This window comes from Cydia pomonella, chromosome 2, assembly GCF_033807575.1.
Source record: "Cydia pomonella isolate Wapato2018A chromosome 2, ilCydPomo1, whole genome shotgun sequence".
In the NCBI taxonomy this organism is placed as follows: domain Eukaryota; kingdom Metazoa; phylum Arthropoda; class Insecta; order Lepidoptera; family Tortricidae; genus Cydia; species Cydia pomonella.
Genome location: NC_084704.1, coordinates 20250911 through 20270997, shown reverse-complemented (window position 1 = coordinate 20270997; position 20087 = coordinate 20250911). Strand labels below are relative to the sequence as shown.

The following is a 20087-nucleotide window of genomic DNA, read 5'->3' as shown; positions in this document are numbered from 1 at the left end:
CCACAGTGTGCGCTCGTATTTAAACATAGGTTTCTTCTCACACAAACGAGTACGATACGATATTTACAATTCAAAACAAAGATGTTATGTTTTATGTTTATAACAATATTCAAATTCAATATCAAAATGCATTTATTGCATTTTAAATCATGTGTTACATACAGCTAGCGTTCACATGAAACCTGTTACGGTATACACGGGTGTGGCTTGTAACAGGAGCAAAACATAAAGCTGTACTACTCAAACTGACTAACATTTGTTTAGTGACTTTTAAAAATAACTTGTGTTTTGATTTTTAGCACACTAAAAGTTTATTCTAAGACGCAATGTTTTGAGAATTTTGTTATAATTATTTATTATAACATTTTTTTAAGGAAAATAGAACCAGGTAACAACCGGCGGTCTTATCGCTAAAAAGCGATCTCTTCCGGACTACCTTTAGGTAGCAGGAAATTTAGAACTCATACAAAAGTCAACAGGTAGTGCAACTAGTGCAAGGAGCTAAATATGGAGATTATAAAACACAAACATACATACTATTTATATAAGTATTAAAAAAATACCAAATATACTAATAAATATACCATATACTTTCTTAGGTAGATTACGTATACTTTCTAATCAATCTGCTATTTTATGTCGCATTCCGTGGTAACAGGGTTAGAGCGCGATAAAAATCCTTTGACCTATAACGTAGTCCCGACCTCGACACTTAAATGTCACTTGGGCGGTCGTCACGTACTCGTAATACTATAAGGCGGCTTTATTCAAGCCACCACGTGATGCCGATTCCACGCTGTTTCACAGTTCGCGGAAAAATAATCAATGTGGAATTAACCGGAAATTGAAGCTGATAGCTGAATTAAGCTAACAGATTCACGAAAATGTATTTAAGGCCAAACAGGATTTTTTAAGAGCTTCATTAATAAATTATTTTGATGTAATGTACAGTCAGCATCAATAGTAGCGGATGAAACAACGCGCCAAAAGTATCTGATATTCTGGATAACTTTTCCAAATATAGATAAATCTCTAAAATTTACATTCAAAAGTAAATCTTTTACCGTCTTAATCGTTCTACACATAGAACCACCACATTTTGTTAAGCTGTTACAGAATGGTAGATACTTTTGAAACCTTGTTTGATCCGTTACTTTTGATGCTGACTGTACAGTCAACCAATTTGAATCCTAGGCCACTATAGAACCTTGTCGCTTTAACTACTCTATACATGATATGCATCACTCAATAAGCACTGTCGTAGAAGTCATTATGACATGGTTCTATAGTGGCCTAGGAATCAAATTGGTTGACCGTACAACTATATAATATTTATCTACCTAAGTAATTGTCTTTTATCGGAGGTAGCAACTAAAAGCAAAAAAAAAATATTCGATCTCACAGGATCATCAGGATCTTACAGGAAGATTTTTCCAAAATTCACTTACAGTTATTTGTGTCCCAAGGGACGAAAAGTAGGATATTGCGTGCCGCGTGTAAAATTGGCAAACACGCGAGATGGAATGTCCTACGACTCCTCCCGTGGTGCGCATACTATTTTTCCGCCTGGAGGGCAGAAAAAAATTTTTGTTCTTGATAAAAAGTTTCGACACCTTTTAATACATTAGAAGAAGAATTTTCAAAAACATTGAGATTACTTCTATTGTTTTCTAACGGCGTGAGTGTGACTTTCTCCGAAGTTTCTAATCCCTCAATATTTTTACCTACTCAAATTGTGTTCCAGTTACAAGCCATCAACACCATTTTAAGCCTTTTTAGGAGACATATTTTTCAAAACATATTCTTCTTCTTGATACACAATATATAACCTGATGTGCAAATTTCAACAATCTAGCTTTTGTAGTTTCAGCTCTGCGCTGATGAGTCAGTCATATTTCAGTAAACACAACGTAGGTACATTTTAACTTTTATAATGTTTGTGTGAAAGCGTTCATATATTTTATAAAGAAAAACTTTAACACATTTCGTAACATAATTAATTAATAACTATCGACATTTATGTGCAACATTGTCAGCTTGTGTGTGTACCTACCTATATGAGACTGAACACAACATATGCATTCTCTACCAGTCAACCTTATGGAAAAGCAGAAAAGATGGTAGACGGTGCATTTAAAACTAAAAGACATAATATATATATAACATACACAACCGATTCGTGAGACTGATACTTAATTGATCATTGAACTTGCAGCAAATAAATCACGCACAGTTTTTTTGTTAGCACGCTCGTTGGAAGCTGGTTGTTGGTTGTCAATATGAACTGACCATGAAAAAATCTTATTACAACGCAATAAGGTTCATAAGCCGATACTCAATCAAGTCTGTTTTTGCTAGTACTAATATGTAAGAATATGTACTTGATTGTACTACAAACCATAAGTATTTGGGACCTTATGGGCGAAAGGCATTGAGTTGTTTTGATAATACTTGCAAGTTATTTCTACACGTGAGCCATGTGTATACACCTGTAAACTTCTAAAAATGACCAAACTGAAGCTATGATTATGATACGATCCTCTAAAGAAAAGTCGTTACTTTAGAGCTAGTCGACCAAAAGATGCATATTCATTACGTTGAGATTGGTCAATGCTCCCGGGTACAGTTAGCAACTAAGTTTGACGCCGCGGCACGGATTAAATAATAATGATAAGTAGATATTGGATTTCAGGGGCAACATTTAATGACAAGTTGGGAGTCCCTATATAGATAAACTTAATTATAAACTATTAGATAAAATATTAGATAAACTCATATACTACTGATTGCTCCTAGTTTTGTTTGAAAATACATAAATGTGCATATATTTTTGTAAGTGTTATTTAGGAAACGTTGATAGCTATTATTTTGTTTAATTATTATACTTTCAACAAAATTTTATTTTTACTAATAAAACTTGGAGCAAGAACATCAATAGTTTATCGATACTGGAAATCCCTACCTATCATTAAATTTTGACTCCCTGAAATCCGATGTCTGAAGATAAAATTACCGATAACAGTAGGACTAAGATGGTCGGCTCTTTATCATTTATCACCATACCTGTCACGTTCTAACAAGTATGTAAGCGCGAAAGTGACGGGCGTAGTGACAAGTGATAAAAATGGAACCATGCTGCCACCGCAGTATAGCATAGAGCTATATACCTATGCTATATGCTACAATCTAAAATGTATATGGTTCAATTGAGAAGTGAAAGATAACTATCAATGTAACTGAACGAATACATTTGACTATTAATATCATACCTAGACAAATTAAGGCTTATATAAATATAAAAAGCGAAAAAAGCTAAAGCGTGGAAAGAAAATAATAAAACAATATATATGAAATCGAAGGATAAGAAATTTATGGTAGTCATTGCAATGCTAACAGTTTTAAGATGGTGTATCTGATCTAATATTATCATGTTATCTTTTGCCGCAGTGCCTAAGATTTATCGTAGCTAGGATGCACTTGGCAACTCTGTTACCTCACGTGCATGAAACTTTGATGCTTCAGCTAGCTTCAAGTAAATTAGAATTATAAAAGTCTGAGCAATAATGGCGGACCAGTTCTTAGATGACTAGACGTCGTAGACGTCTATCGACTTCTGAGAATAGTGTGCTTTATAACTTTATATAATTTTACGAGTAAAATAAATCCCAAACATAGCTTTTTGTTATTAGACTGGGATAGAACATGTCCCGTTTAGTAACATAAATGCGCTTTAATGAGACACGCCGACAAGGAATATTTATACAGCAATGTCGAATTAGGCCAGCAAAGTTGCCTTCAGCCATGGCTCTAAAACTCACTAAGCAACGGTATACACTGAGCTACATACATTGATATTTACGAGTAAGTTGTTATTACGCGCATTTTATAAAATAAGTACTAGCCTAGTGTTTACTAAACGAGCTCGCTTTGCTCGTCTATCACTCTCGGCGATTCTTTATTTTCCGGCCTTTTTTGGGTTTCTTAGTGGTTTCTTAATACTAGAAGGGTAAAACTCAAACCCTAAACTGTATATAAATTGATAATTTGAAAACTGTATATAAAACAGAAGTGAACACAAAATTAATTTTCATTTCTCATGCTCTGAAAGAAGCGGATCGAAAGAAATAAGTTTCAACAAAAAGTTTATAATCAGCAAATTTTAGAGGAAAAACATATTCTGTACCCCTAGTGTAAATTTAATCGACATCATAACGTGACGAACGCGTTTGCGTTAAGTCTCATTTTGTATAGGATTTTGAGTTTCCAAAACGTCCCGCTTGGCGCGCTCTTTCTCAATCACATACAAAAATCGAATTTATTTACACTAGGGGTACAGACCTCTATATTGGTAACTTTTTTGAACTAACAAAAATATTTCTGATTTCAATTTGCAATATATTACACTTGAATAAATTTAAAGGCATTACATTAAAGTCACTTTTATTCAAATAAAAGAAAAAAAATTGAAATCGGTTCACATGATACAGAATTATCCTCGAAAAGCCAACCATACGTGGATTACATCGAGCAAATTAGTTAGATAATTTGCCGATAGATGGCGCTGTACACAATTATACTTAGTATAAGTACTTTTGATCAAAAGTTTTTCCCCTTTATTGGGACCGCGCGAAGTGCATGGTGGGGGTAAGTAAAGCGATCCCAGCGCATAATGTGGTATAAATTAGAACTAGTAACTACGAAATGTTAAAGACAGCGTCTTTAACATGCCGGAACAAAGCGAGGAAGAAGGAAGAAGGTGTAAGGGACCATTGTAATCTGTATGAAATGCTTAATATAACTAACGTATTTAATTGGATAATTTTATTATTAAAACTGTAGGCAGCTTTTTAGATTAAAGCTCCTAGCCAGCGTGATTTTTTCCGACAACATAGTTATATTTCAGCTAATTTACACAAAACCTTAACAAATTAGAGACCTAAACCTTCCTCAATAATCACTCTATTGATAGATGAAAGTCGTATGAAAATCTGTTTAGTAGTTTTTAGTTTTGGAGTAGTTTTATAAGATGTAGTGCATTGACGTTTTCCCCTAGACTTGCGGACGCTAGGTTGCGTGACAGTCGTGCACATAGCAAATAGTTACACGAGATAATTCTGAGTTTGTACGGAACCCTCGGTGCGTGAGTAAAACGAACTCGCTTTTGACCGGTTTTTAATTGCATGGTAATTTGTCTGTTTTCTAAGTATTTAGTGAAAGATTTCTTTCATTGCACTTGCAACACCTACTGACATATTTAAATGTATTAATTTCCGCTACCCAAAAGTTATCTGGAAGAAAACGCTTTTTAGCGATAAGACCGCCTGTGGTTTACCTATGCTTGTGTTTCTGTTTTGCTTTTGTATTGTCTTGTTTTATTGAGGTATGCAATAAAGAGTATATGTAGTGTGGAGTATGTAGTTCTAGTATAAGTACATATGTATTAGCCATTTCAATATTATGTATTATTTACCTATTACATATTAGAATTCTATGCCTAAAAGATAAACTTAGAATAAATTTAAAAGTGGAAAAATTACGTGGGCTAAGATAAAGGTTTGATGTAAGTATTAAAACAACATATAAAACGACTTAAGTATTAAAATGAAGTAAGTGCTGAGAAGATACACCTTTTGCTTGTATGGCTTTTTGTATTGTATGAGGTACGGAACTCCCTATTATGCGTAGTCCAACACGCACTTGGCCGCTGCCACAGAGCTTTAAAACCTACACGTACGTAGGGTGTAGGTTCTTTTATTACTTATCGTGTCACACATGCGCCACTCTCGTTCAAAAGTTGTTAGAAAGTGACAGCCACGATGTCAGATGATTTTAGGCCCGTTACAAGTAGGTACTTCGTTATAAGTGACTTCGGATAAACTTAGACGACACCTAAACATTACGCATACACGTGTTGAAGATATAAGCGTCCGTATTTCCGCAGGATACGGTGATTGCTAACGTGGTAATAGTTATTTACGATACAAGTGGGAAAAACAGGAACGAAGGGAGTGTTTTAAATCGACACGAGTTGCGAATGACCTATTGGCACATGTATCGTACGTTTTACAGTACATATGACCCTTTAAATTTTCGACATAGTTACATAAGTTGCTAATTTACGCACTAGTGCGGAAAAGTAGAACCATATGTACTGTAAATAGATATTATATACCTAGTTATAAAATCCCTATTTGGTTTCTTATCATTTGAAATCAGAACACAGAAATCATCGAATTTATTCGTGATAGATATGTCAAAAATTACCTAATGAATTAAATCTTATAACATAAAACAAAGAATACTACCTAGGTGATTAAGGTTTTACAACTACCAAAAATGTGTTTACTTTGCCAAAGTGAACGTTTTGTTTCGTTTTGTGATTATACTTATATTGACCACATGCTCTGTCTGCGACCGTAGGTGTTTATTACATTACAATTTTTAAACGACACGACGCATATGCCTAGCAGAAAACAAAACGACCTAAACCCACTTGCTTCCAAGCTATCCATCTGTTACCTTGCTAATGCAGACATTACATACTAATTATGTAACTAAATGTTACATGATTAAGTTAAGGGTCAAAAGTGGCCATAGGGTTGTTTAGAAAAACGAAAAGTTACAGGTTTTCCAGACTTGGTTTTTATAAAATTCTTACAGCCACTGATATTAGGCATCACATACGCATCATATGATATATAACGGTCCGGTGTCTTAAAGCGTCATTCGGTCTCTTTGATTGCGACCTAAGCCCTTGTGCCGAGGACCTGTCGACTCCACGTACGCTTATGCCTTGTAGCCATTGGACCATGCTAATCTTCGCAGTTGAAATATCAAACAGTTAGTTAATATAAATACGAATACTATTACTTTTCTTGCTACAATAGTAACATCGAAGGGTGCCAAAATTAAAGGAAATCTATTCAGCATGGCTACCACTAGTTTGACACTGAGACCGCAAACTTCTGCGTAATTTATAGTATTTATACGCCCATTAATATGCCAGTACGAGCAAGATGCATAGAAAGTTAGATACACACACGCTAGCGAATATGTCTAATTTGAATTTAATATAATATAAATGTTATTTTACTTTATTTTATTTTATTATGTAATGCAGGAAAGCCGTCTACGCTGGTAAGGCCACGTCATGCGCAGAGACCTGGATCATATGATCAGAAAGGTCCTGGCCATAGATGAAGTGAAGACGGGAAGAGGCCGCCCACCGACAACCTGAACAAGGACTATTAACAATGATATGCTGACGATGGGCTTCACGCCAGAACTGACTCAGAATCGCCATGACTGGCGCAAATGTATTAGGAGGGCTGACCCCGAATAGGGAAATTGCCAGGAGATTGATTGATTGAACTATAGACTAACGATTTTTATACATTATTATTTAAATAAACTGGATTTAATCGCCTATAACTAAGCTTTATAATTACGTCCGACGTTTCAAAGACGACCTCTCGAAGACATAATACAGTTGTTAATATCAGGATATTTTAACTACGTGACTTTTAAAGCTAGATCAAGTGCGGGTAGTTCGAGAAATCGGTCAGCTAATGTTAAACAGTCTTTCTTCAAGATCTTAAAAACAATGTAGAAAGTTTAATTATATGCGATAACACTCATTTAAGTAAATAATAATGCACAATAACGAGCGAGATTTAGTGCAAGTAATAAATAGGTAGACACGTAGAATCAAAGTAAGATCATATTTTCAGAGTTTGCATATAAGTTCTAGAGACGACACCGATAATAATACTGTCAACTAAGATTACTGTGGCAGAGGCTCGTCTGGGAATGGTCGCGTAGTAACGTCAAGTGCTCATTCAGCCGGAAACGTTTGACGAGAGCACTTCCTTTACATCATTCGAACACTCGCGTTATCAACCGATCTCATTGTCATTGCGAGACTATTCTCTTTTAGGTAAATAAAGGTTGCGTAATTTGTCGACTGTGCCGTATGTTACTATCTAAATCATTATATTATCAAAATGGGCATGGTTAGTAAAAAACCGTACCAGATTTTTTTTCCTGCCACATGCAAAAAGAAAGAAAAGTTTTTTACTACCTAAATGACGTTGCGGGATAAAAAACGGAAAACAAAATATCGTTGTCCTAATTATCCTTTTTTTTGACAGCAGGATATGCTAGTGCTGAGGTGAAAAGAGGTATTGTTTTTATTGTTGTTTGTGATTTGTTTTGTTTTGAGCCATGCACTTGTCTCATAGGTACTGGCAAATATTATTCTTAAATTTGAAAAGTAAGAATAATATTAGTTCATAGCGCAAAACTTTTTAAAAGATTTTTGTCCTTTTAATTTATACCTATATCTAAAAAACGAACGAGTACTTATTCATATAAAAAAAATTGTTCGTTCATTCAGAGAATGTTTTGCCCATACTTAGGTACTTTATTCTGCAATTTTCCAATAGTTAACATAAAGCATTTTTATAAGATAGATTACAAAGAGCCCAGGGCAATGAACGCTTAATGAGTATCCGCAGGTCGGTAATATAAAGATTGCGTACAAATCGGTAAGCTTCATAAGTGTGTAGCCTTCTCAACTTCCCCGGGGGCTATCTGTGTAGTGTATATGTATACGTACAGTGCTTACACGAGATCAACCAATCAAACAATCAACTAAAATTAACCCAACATTGGCATCGTCTAGATAAACAATAGAAGTTTAATCATTTTAATTGCTAAATGTCTCACGGCTCGATTCGAATCAAATAATAGGTCTAGATACGATATGGATCGGATATGTCAGTGTCAACAATGACGTTTTTGTTTGTTTGGAGTATGGGGCAGGTGCTGATGCTGTGGGATGCAACCTGCGTGGACACGCTAGCACGGTCACATCTCCGGGGAACAGCTGTAAGGGCGGCAGCTACTGCGGAGGCGGCTGAAAATGGCAAAGTGGGGAAATACTGCGGCCTCGGTGCCGAATACAGTGTTTTTTTCGTTCGGCGTCGAGATGAAGTTCTGACGCTCTGAGTCTCTTTGTAGACCTTTCAAAGAGAGTCAGGGATGCAACTGGGGACCGGAGAGCTGGCAGTTACCTCGCTCAACGCATCAGTCTGGCAGTTCAGGTGGTAACGCAGCCTGAATCTTCGGGACCTTGACGCAGGGGCCTTTTTAGGGTTCCGTAGTCAACTAGGAACCCTTATAGTTACGCCATGTCCGTCTGTCTGTCTGTCTGTCTGTCCGAGGCTTTGGCAGTGGTCGTTAGTGCAGGAAAGCTGCAATTTGGCATGGATATATAAATCAATAAAGCCGACAAAGTCGTACAATAAAATCTAAAAATTTAATTTTTTTTAGGGTACCTCCCCTACACGTAAAGTCGGGGTGAAATTTTTTTTTCGCTTCAACCCTAGAGTGTGGGGTATCGTTGGAAAGGTCTTTCAAAACTAATAAGGGTTTTAAAGAAACATTTTTTGATAAAGTGAATATATTCGGAGATAATCGATCCGAAAGAAAAAAAAAATTGTGTCCCCCCCCCCTCTAACTTTTGAACCATAGGTCCAAAAAATATGAAAAAAATTGTGGAAGTAGAGCTTAAGAAAGACATTAAATGAAAACTATGGCGGATATGATCAGTTTAGCTGTTTTTGAGTTATCGCAAAAAGTTTTCCCTTCATAGTAAAAAGACTTACTTTAATTATGTACTGATTATGCAAATTTGTCTATTTGTTTAACTCGGGTGAAAGGTACCGTTTCACCCCTTGGTTAACAATTTACTATACTTTAGACTCCAGTTTAGCTTATTGTGACGGAAGAGTAACTACGGAACCCTACACTGAGCGTGGCCCGACATGCTCTTGGCCGGTTTTTAGATTTAGTTTAGTTTAGTTTAGTGTAGTTTTATTTTTGTATAGTCTGTATTTAAATTAATCTTAATGTTAAGTTTATTTATTGTTTCTGATATGTTTTTGTATCTTATATATCAATAAAGTTATATTTGACGTATCTTAAAGTACGAACCGCTCGTGTGAAAAGTAATTAAAAGCAATAAAAAAATTATCAATATTTACACAGTTCGCCGTTTTGTTTTACTTTTTAATTGTTTTTAATTATAGTATATAATACGTTAATGCGTTTGTAACCTAGGGACACGAAGATATGGACACTCACGGGAGACCGCAACTTGCATTGAAATTGAGGTGGATATACATTGAATTGAGGTGGATATTTTTTTCGCTTAACGTAACAGTCTAATAATTATAAAAATATAATTATGTAATCTTTGTTATTTATAGCAATGACGCCTAAAATGTATTTATGATGGATGGATAGATTATTAATTGTATATCGTCACATTACAATACATTATACCTGTGTGAGCAATAATATTTAACATTAATTAAATTCTTTATACATTTCTATGCATAACAATTAAGGTAATTAAATTAAATATAATGAAATTTATTGACATTAGATGAATTTAATCGAATTATAAAGCTAAACATGTCAAATTACAAAATTAAAATTAGTTAAACTTAGGTATAAAATAATTGTATGAATTCAACATACTGAGATAGTTTTATATAAAGACAAATATTTGGCTTAGAATTTCCATTGCGTTTCATGACTTAGTAATTAAAAAATATGCCCTTAGTCGGCGAGTATTTTACAAAAGGGCTTATTTCTCTGTGAGAAGGATACAAAAAAGTAAAATATTTTTTCACCTCAGCAGCTCGAACAAGCATACTTTCGTCACTCCTTGTATGCTTGCTCGGAAAAATACACTTTACTTTAAATAGACATTCTGTCTTGACGAAACCTGAGGTGTATGAGTTTTTTGTAATGTAACGAAGCCTGCGCTGTGGATCTGATTGTATGCTATTTTTTGGTTAGTAAAATCATTGATATCTCGGAATCCATAAGGTAGGTTATTACAGTAGTATTAACGTTAATATTTTCACCTCTACGCTACGCCTACAGTTATTTATGAGCAGTGGTTGTTCTGGTCGTATGTAGGCTGTGCCGCAGACAAGTGCCCGGAACTGCATTACCGTTAACTACTTTCCTTATATTTTGCTATTGGCGTTTCAGCTGCTTCCCCGAGTCCGTCTGTTAAGCAGAAAATTTATTTAGTAACTTTGTGGTCTACAGCAACAAAGACTTATATTTTTATTTATTATTTCTGTTTCCAATTGTGATTGTCGATTGAACTTTTATAGGTAAACATCATCATAACTCAGCTTCACCTAAAAAGTAGAACCTAGAAACCTAAAGAATTATTTTAAAAGAGTAAAGGCAAATAAAAAAACATATATTCATGTTGAAATGAATTCAAATTGAACTGTTTATTTCTGTGTATAAAAACTAAAGGCTAAAACTAGCCAAACTGGATGTAGCTGCGTGTAGTTTCGGCTTTTAGTTTTCGTATCTATGTGGAGCTAAGGGATTTCGAATACAAATTGGTTTAGTTATAAAACTGTAAGCTGTATGCATATTTTGCGGTCCCCTGTGCACTCTTTAGTGGAGTTTTACGTGCTCTATTGACTAGTAGTTGTGTTACGAGCTTGCAACACGTAAACCAATTTGGGATTTGGTTTACATTTTATAGTTTACGCTGGAGAGCTCGGTGAAAAGTTTCTCGATTCTATAATGTAGGTATATAGCGAGTGTGTCCGGGTTTTAAGTTATTAGAAAATAAAATTCCAAACTTTTGGCATTTCTTAATGAAGCTTGCGCATAATGGAAGGTTTCATACCTTCCTGTAAAATAAGTAAGGTTTATTTTATAATAACGAAGTACCGGTTTGAAACCGGTTTATATTTTTTCGAAAATTAACCATATTGAGGAATGTAGTTGAGAGTTAATTTCAGTTGAGGCACTAAATGGGGTTGGCATCCATCCAGCAAGGCAAGGAATTTGATACTGTTCGTATTCTGATTGACATGTAAGCCTTATGCTGGCGACATCTATAAAACGATTAGACCGGCCAAAAAAACTCACCCTCCAAAAACATTAAAGTAAAGTATAGCCAAGACTACCAAGCTCGTATAGTTTTCACACTAAAAGGTTGTGAGATCTCTCAATGTCAAGTAAACTATAATGTCTATCACTGCTAGATAAGTTTAACATACTTATTTAGTATTCAACGAATGTACCAAATTATAAACTAGGTACTCGTTGGACCGTTGGGGTTTATGAACCCGGTTCAAATCTGAACTCAGATTGTTTTTATTATTGTATCGTTATTAGCATTCCAATCACGGCTACCTTACCCAATTTCACAATTCTAGGACTTCAGAAACCAGAGTTTTCATTTTTGTAGGTGTAGGTGTTTCAACGAGTTAGAGGGTGAAAATTATAGATTTCTGTACCCCTAGTGTAACTTTGATCGACATCATAACGTGACGAACGCGTTTGCGTTAAGTCTCATTTTGTATAGGATTTTGAGGTTCCAAAACGTCCCGCTTGGCGCGCTCTTTCGAAATCCAATACAAAATGAGACTAAACGCAAACGCGTACGTCACGTTTGGAAATCGAATTTATTTACACTAGGGGTACAGGTCACAGAACGTGTTTGTATACACAGCTTGTTAGCATGTACTCTGTATTTTCTATGATGTAAATTCATAAGTCTTGATAATATCTAAAGTATAATAGGTAGCCTAATAAAATTTAGTGCTTTTAATAAGTTTGCCAACTACGTTTATATCTTAGAAATTTGAGCTCTTTAGCTTCATCCAAACCGAAACCAAAGCTATGAGAATGAGGATTCGGAAATAAGACAAAACGCGTTAAGAAACGGTGGGCAGTGTCCTTTGTCTTGTCTTGGCGGGGACACCGCTGAGCCTCCAGATACAGTTATAAAGAGTATAGCAAAACTAAATCTAAATTGCTCTAACAATACATACATGTTTACACTAAACGCTGTTGTTTGCGTTGCGAGACCACTTTTAGTGTATATTGGTTTTATTTTAAAAATAATACTACCTAATTAACCCACCATTAATGACTGAATTCAAGACCGATTCAATTTAATTTGATTAATTACTATCAATTAAGTTATATTGTTTAATTTATTAAAAGTAATAATATATTGTTCTTATATTGTACCTATATAGGCAATAGGCATATAACGCTGGAAATTTGGACATGCCTAGTAATTTATTTTAAGAAGTGAAAGCTCGTTGACATAGCGGTCATCTTCGGTCCTTCGTCTTTTTTTTTTCTTTAGTTACACGTAGCTATAAAGGCATCAAATATAATAATAATATTCAATAATAATAAACTTGACAACCATAATGAACACATTGCTATGTAAGGTTCGGACGCCTAATGGTTGAACTTCAAACTTACTAATAATTTAGTACTACGGGGGCCAAAACTACCAAGATCATAAAATAGTAGATTATTAATTATGATTTACTTTGACGTAGGTTTCCAACTTTATTGTACTTACTAATAATTGTTTACGGGTGTTCTAAAGTACATCTAGAAGTCGAAGTCTTTCAAAAATGTTTTCGTCAAGGATATTTTTATTTAAATTTAATTAATTCACCGTCGATGCTGATGTTAGGGCTACTGTTCAAGTAATGGAACCCAGTAGAATTGAAATTTCTTTTATTCTTTACAAAACTAATGAAGTATCATACAAAACATATCGATTACACATTAGTTCCTAACTAAAAATCAACAAAGTATCAAAACTAAATAACAATAAAAAACGACTAAAATTGGGCTTTCCATAAAACCCGCACGTTTCTAGACAAAATATCACAGCTCAAATTTGGTATGAGATCAATGCTTCCCATGATGGAAGCCCCACTCCTTTCCGTCATGGTGACCACCTTTCTTACCATGGTCATGGTGGTGGTGGTGGTGCTCTTCGTGACCGTGGTGACCCTTGTGTCCTTTGTGATCTTCGTCATGATGATGCTTGTCATGATGACCGTGCTTGCCATGATGGTGTTCATGATGACCGTGCTCGTGGTGTCCGCCCTTCTTGTGGTCGCCGCCGTGTTTTTCATGATGTCCGTGGTGTTTGCCATGCTTGTGATGTTTACCCTCGTGATGATGATCATCATAGAAATGATGGTCTTTATGGAAGTGATCCTTATGGTACTTCTTATGGTAACCTTCAGTCTTTTCACCTTTGTCATGATGTTTCTTATGGCCGTGTTTGCCACCTTTATGATGGTGTCCATGTTCATGATGGTGACCATGATGGTCGTGTTCATCGTGATGTTTTTTGTGTCCGCCGCCATGTTCCTCGTGATGACCCTCATGATGATGTTTTCCATGGTCACCATGCTCACCCTTGTGGTGATGATGATGCCCTTTATGGCCTTTGTGTCCTTTTTCCCCATGTTCATGATGGTGGTGGGCGTGGTGCTCTTTGCCGCCACCAGACTCATGATGATGGCCTTTGCTCTCTGCGGGAACCAGATCCTGAGTCTGGTCTATCTCCCTGGCGTACACCGCCACAAGGCAGACTAGTGCCACTGCTATAACCAACTTCATTGTTGGTTGAGTTTGTTTTGTGATCGATGAATGTTATCTTATCTATTTATAGTCTCAAATAAGATGAAGAAAGCGTTCCGCAACTCAGGGACAAGGTTCAGTTGCATACTCCAACGAGCGCTGGACCGTTACAAAGTGTAATTGTATTGTGTGATTCGTTTGTGTCCATTTTATTGACATTTTGACATGTTTACTCAATAATTAATTTAGTTTCATATAATGTACCTACATACCTACGTTTATATTAATTAATGTAAGTTTAATTTGTTAATAGAAATTCATTGTGTCAAAATATTTATTTAAATTAAAATCTTTTATATGAACGTTTAAATAAGAAAATTTAATTTACAAATTCACAAATAATATTAGTTTCTAACATGTTTCTTAATTTTATATTACTTAATTAGAACTTAAAACAGTCGGTTTACAGTCTTTATTTCATCTCAATTTGAATAGGTTAACGTGATTCAGGAATAAAAATAAACTAGATACGTATCATGATGTATATTGGTCCAAGCAAGACAAAACATATCCTAAGTTATGATGCATTTTACGCAGTTAATGTTAAGTAAGACTCGTGTTGCAACATCCAAAATATGTAATGTTAAACGCCTGATAAAATTAAATAGCTACGTGGTTCCGCCGCTTGAATAAGTCTAGTCCCAAGTAGCATTCGGGGTTCTATATGAGATGTCTAGTCGTTCACATGTACTCCACAAGCTGTGTAAGTCAGCTGTATAAGAGCTGTATAGCTTGCTATAATGCTCTTATAGAACCAGTTTGGGCACAAATTAGACAGCCTTAAGTTCACTATGGCTGTACATTAGCAGTATAATAGCATTATAATAGCAGTTTAAGTAGTAACATCGGACTTAAGGCTGACTAATGGCACTATATGGGACGCAGTGTGAACCATACAACGTACATGAGTGTAATAAAGAGTAACAAGTGGCTAAATACACAGCTATCACAGTTATAAAATCCGACAAAAGTACTCCAGTGCTACCTAAAATTCACGTGGGTCCATTATATTTCTTTATTTTATTTATTCCTCATTAAGTTTGGTTTTTTGTGTGCCATCAGAAACACCGGCGGATATCCTTTGGATAAATTTTATGATAACACGCGGTAAAGTACCTGTTTTAAATTCTTAATAATGTTAAATGCTATGGGAATGCAAGTTTATCGTGAAATGTATACATATTTACAGCTAAAATATTCACGCGCCTCTGTAAAAACGCGATATTCATTTTAAAATATTTAAAACTGGCTGAGAGGAAATCAACAATTTTCAGTTTTTCTACATTATATTGGCATTATAATTATACTACGGTAATTAATTATAGCATGAAACCAAAACTCAATCGCTCTATCTGCGTATTTTGTGATAAATTTGCATGATAATTTTGGAGATTTATTTGGTAAATATTTTAGGTTACGCAGAACAAAATGGTGGAAATGAAATACGGTTATGTGAACTGATATAACTCCAATTTAATGCGGTGAGCGTATAATAGGTTCACATGTGTTCTGTTAGAATGCTGTTACCTATATAAAGTCCCACATTTGTACCACTACAGAGCCAATGTCTATAAATTTATTCTAATGTGAACTAATGTACAGCTTTAAGATGTAGTTTAGGTCAATTGTGTATCATCGTATAATTCTTTCAATATACTGAAATTTTAGAGATCCTTTCTTCTTCCACCGGTTCTCGCTCTTATTTTCCAAGGTTTGTTATTCATTTTCAGAAATTTTTGCACGCGACGTAATATAAACACACAGCTTGTGGGATAAGTGTAACAGAATATCACATTCACATTCATTTTCAGCTTACAGCAAATTAGAGTAGTACTTGTGGACAAATAAACTGCTATTGATGTTAATGGACAACACATATAATCCTTTTAACAGCCTACAGTGCACATGCGAACCATTTAAACACTTCTGTACAGCTAGTAAAAAAAGGTTATTTTAATGATCACAAACAAGTCCTACTACAGCTACTAGCTGTATAACAGTCTCAAACAAGTAAACATAACAGCTTTTGGCTTTATAAATGACCATGTGTGTTCTATTAAAATGCTAGCTCTACAACATCGTACAAGTAGGCTGTTAAACAGCGGTTGCCGTATCTCTACCCTCCTATAATGCTCTTAGTCAGACGGCTGACTAAAGGATAGTTGTTAGAGTATTATAACACCAACAGTCGTATAAAAGTATAACTCTACCCTCCTATAAGTCCCTTAGACAGGTATAGGTGTTATTAATCGCAATAATGCAGCTTATACATCACGAGTGAACTGTAATAATGCTTCAAGTACACCTGGGAACTAAATGTGTACTCTTAAATGGAGTAAAATGCTACTTGGGAGTGACCCAACATGGCATACTACATTTTGCACCACTTTTGCGCCTAAGTACATATTTATTTTCATAAAACATGTAAGTTAATCACTAATACACTGTGGATAAACTAATATATTGAACTCGTGATATGTTTTTATAATTCATATTCTCATCTCGCAATGACGTGCCCGCAAATTGCCTTTTATGTGTTGTACTGTGACAGTAACCTGTAAGTAACTATAGGTACCATAGCACCATCGGAATATAACAAACCTCGAAATCTCTTGGACAGTCCTGAAATTTTGTATGTATGTAATTAAAAGGCATTATTCATGTCGATACCGTTTGATATTTAGGGACCTCGAGGAATGGTAGCCATCTTGGAAAATGTGTACCATCCTGGAGAAATTCGCGGTTTACTTAAAATCTACGTTATCTAGAAAAGTATGGTGTAAGGCAGAATTTAAAGCGTATGAAATTCTACATATAAAAGTCCTGATATCTTTGCGGAAAACCCACATCTTGTTATAGATAATACTTGCTGAATTTACGCTAAAGCCTAAGCTACAGGGTGTACTGAACCATCAGTGCTTAAACCCATAACCCTACTTTTTGGTTAGCACACAGTTGAGTAAAATGTTGATATTGTGTATGGGGGTCATGTATAAATGTATAGACAAAAGTGGAATTCATATTCTCCCGAGTTTCCTATAAAGAGAATGTCCCCTGGAAGTGTATAAGTGCTAAAACAAGATTCAGCAAGTATTTTCTATAACAAGATGTGGTTGGTCTGCAAAGATATCTAGGACTTTTTTGTGTAGAATTTAATAAGCTTTAATGTTGTCTTACACCATATTTTCCTAGATAACGTAAATTTTGAGTAAAACGCAAATTTCTCCAGGATAGTAGGTACACATTTTCCAAAATGGCGGCGATTCCTCGAGGTCTACAAATGTCAAATGGTATGGACATGAATAAGGGGCGTTTTATTTACATACATACCAAATTTCAAGACTGTCTAAGAGATTTCGAGGTTAGTTCTATTTCGTTTGTGCTACTACTTATTTAACGTTAAATTAACATAGTGTATATTAGATGATTTTCTACCTTCTCGTTTTAAACGTGTTTCAGTTTTTATTTTATTATTGGATACTACCTAGCAGTTGCTAGCAGTATGTAAAAATATATTAGCCTCAACTAAATTAAAATATAGGTACCTAACATGCAACGATTTACGACTGTGAACTCAAACATTTTGAATCAATTGTTTGCTGAGGGGACAACGCTTTCTATTGCCATTTTTCCCTGGCTGCATAAAAGGAGCAATTTCACTGCATCACCCGGTCGAAATTTAATCAAAACAACAATAGGGTTTGCCTTTACCAGGGGTTTGTTGTTTCATCTTCTTTCGAAGTTTGACGCGTCCAAATAACATGAAAAGAACGTATTTTTTTTAGTTGAATTTTAACATGATTTTTTTATCTGAATAGATACAATATCTATTAATGTACACAGTTGTTGGATAAAAAATACTTTTTCATACCACTGTAAAATGTGGCAATAGAATTGGTCTAAAACCAAGCTGGAAAGTAGGCAATAGCTGTAGCACCTGAACTACCACTACTATAATGTTTCATTGTTATCATCATCTGTCATTGGTGATCATTGTTATCATCATCTGTAAAAGTCATGGTAAAAGGTCTTTTTTTGGCGCAACTTTTTCCCTCAAAAATAAAATTCGGTTATTTATAGGACCAATTACTTGTTAAAAAAAAGAAACGTCAAATCCATTCAGGTCACGCTTAAAGCGTTTTTACTTTTGTAGCTGTTTGTGGTTTTTTAGCAAAAACGCTTCTAAAGTTAGAGTCGGTTTTAAGCAAACAACAGAAAAACACCTCTTAAAAGTGATAAAAAAAGTAAATAAGGCGGGATCGAAAAATACTGAATTGGATGGTGTAAACTGTGATTGGCTACAAAATACAAGAAACACGGAATAATAATTGCCATAAAAATGAGTTCTTCTAATAAAGAAAATATAAATGTTCCTGGCAAGAATACATAGATTCTTTCAACAATTGTCCTCACGCCAATATAAATATTAATTCCTATTGAAGTATTTATAGTTATGCAAATGTTACTTTTTTTCATTCTGCAATTTTATCGCGCTGTCAACTTTGCTTTAGCTGGGTATTAATTTTTATGGCAAAATAATTGTCAATATGAATATATTGTCACCCTCAGACAAACTTATTATTATGTACTAATGATTTTAAGAAAAATAATATAGGTACTTATTTTTTAAGCGTCGAAATAATCATTTCATTATTAACGTGATATTACATATTTTTGGTGCTATCTTCAATATCTTCATTTTTGATGCAGCAACAGCGTCTCCGTTACCAAAACTTAGTACTGATTTTTGAGTCTTTTAAAAGGTAACATTCGAATGGCAACTGCAGCTGCACTTGTAAATTTATTTGATTAAATGAGTGACAGATTGAACGTCGAATACGGCAAGGAATATTGGGATGTAGAGATATCCCAATGTCACCTTCAGGCTTCAATTGATAAAAGATGTTCTATTTCCAAATTCTAAGTTCCATTTTAATCCAGTAACTTTGACGCCTTTTGTGACGGGGTTCGTTTGTGTCAAATCCATTAGTTTTGATTATTTGCAGAGTTGTTTATGATGTTGGCTCAATTAATAATTCAAGTTTATGACCTATAGTACCGAACGCAACTTTGTCAAAAATCTAAAAACTGCGATTTTTTTTAGATCTGGGTGGATTATAACCCTAAAGAACTAGTTTTTGATAGTATCTTCTCAGTATGTTTCAAAGTAGACTAAATTTGCAACAATACGAGAGTAGAATTATACGATCAATACTATAGGAGCTAAGAGTGTATAAATTAACGAAGAGAAAAAAAAGATGATTTAAGATAACGGCATTTTTGCGTAGTTGTTCATCATAACTCAAATTTTTAGTTTAGAATAAGCAAGCTTAGTCCCCTGCTGATCAATAAAAAAACCGGCCAAGACCATGTCGGGCCATGTTCAGTGTAAGCTTCCGTAGTTACCTGTCTGTCAAAATATATTTTGCAAAAACTCTAAAACGGTTGAACCGATCTGGTTCGCTACAGTTTTCTTGTAAGTCTACTACTAGGCTTTATTTTCACGATTTTTTTTTCTTCATATTTTTTGGACTTATAGTTCAAAATTTGGATCTACTGAACTGGAATTTGGT

General features: G+C 34.8%; 1 protein-coding gene across 1 annotated transcript; it reads right to left on the bottom strand.

Annotated features, from left to right (window-relative positions):
• Positions 1-13379: 13379 nt before the first annotated feature.
• On the bottom strand, positions 13380-14645 carry LOC133534596 (histidine-rich glycoprotein-like). Its single transcript, XM_061873770.1, has one exon. It carries the CDS (start codon positions 14491-14493, stop codon positions 13771-13773), a length of 723 nt encoding a protein of 240 aa, XP_061729754.1. The 5' UTR covers positions 14494-14645; the 3' UTR covers positions 13380-13770.
• Between the last annotated feature and the right edge of the window lie 5442 nt (positions 14646-20087).

Excerpts from the sequence above, each read along its gene's own strand:
- LOC133534596 (XM_061873770.1), bottom strand. The coding sequence starts at position 14,493 with ATGAAGTTGGTTATAGCAGTGGCACTAGTCTGCCTTGTGGCGGTGTAC.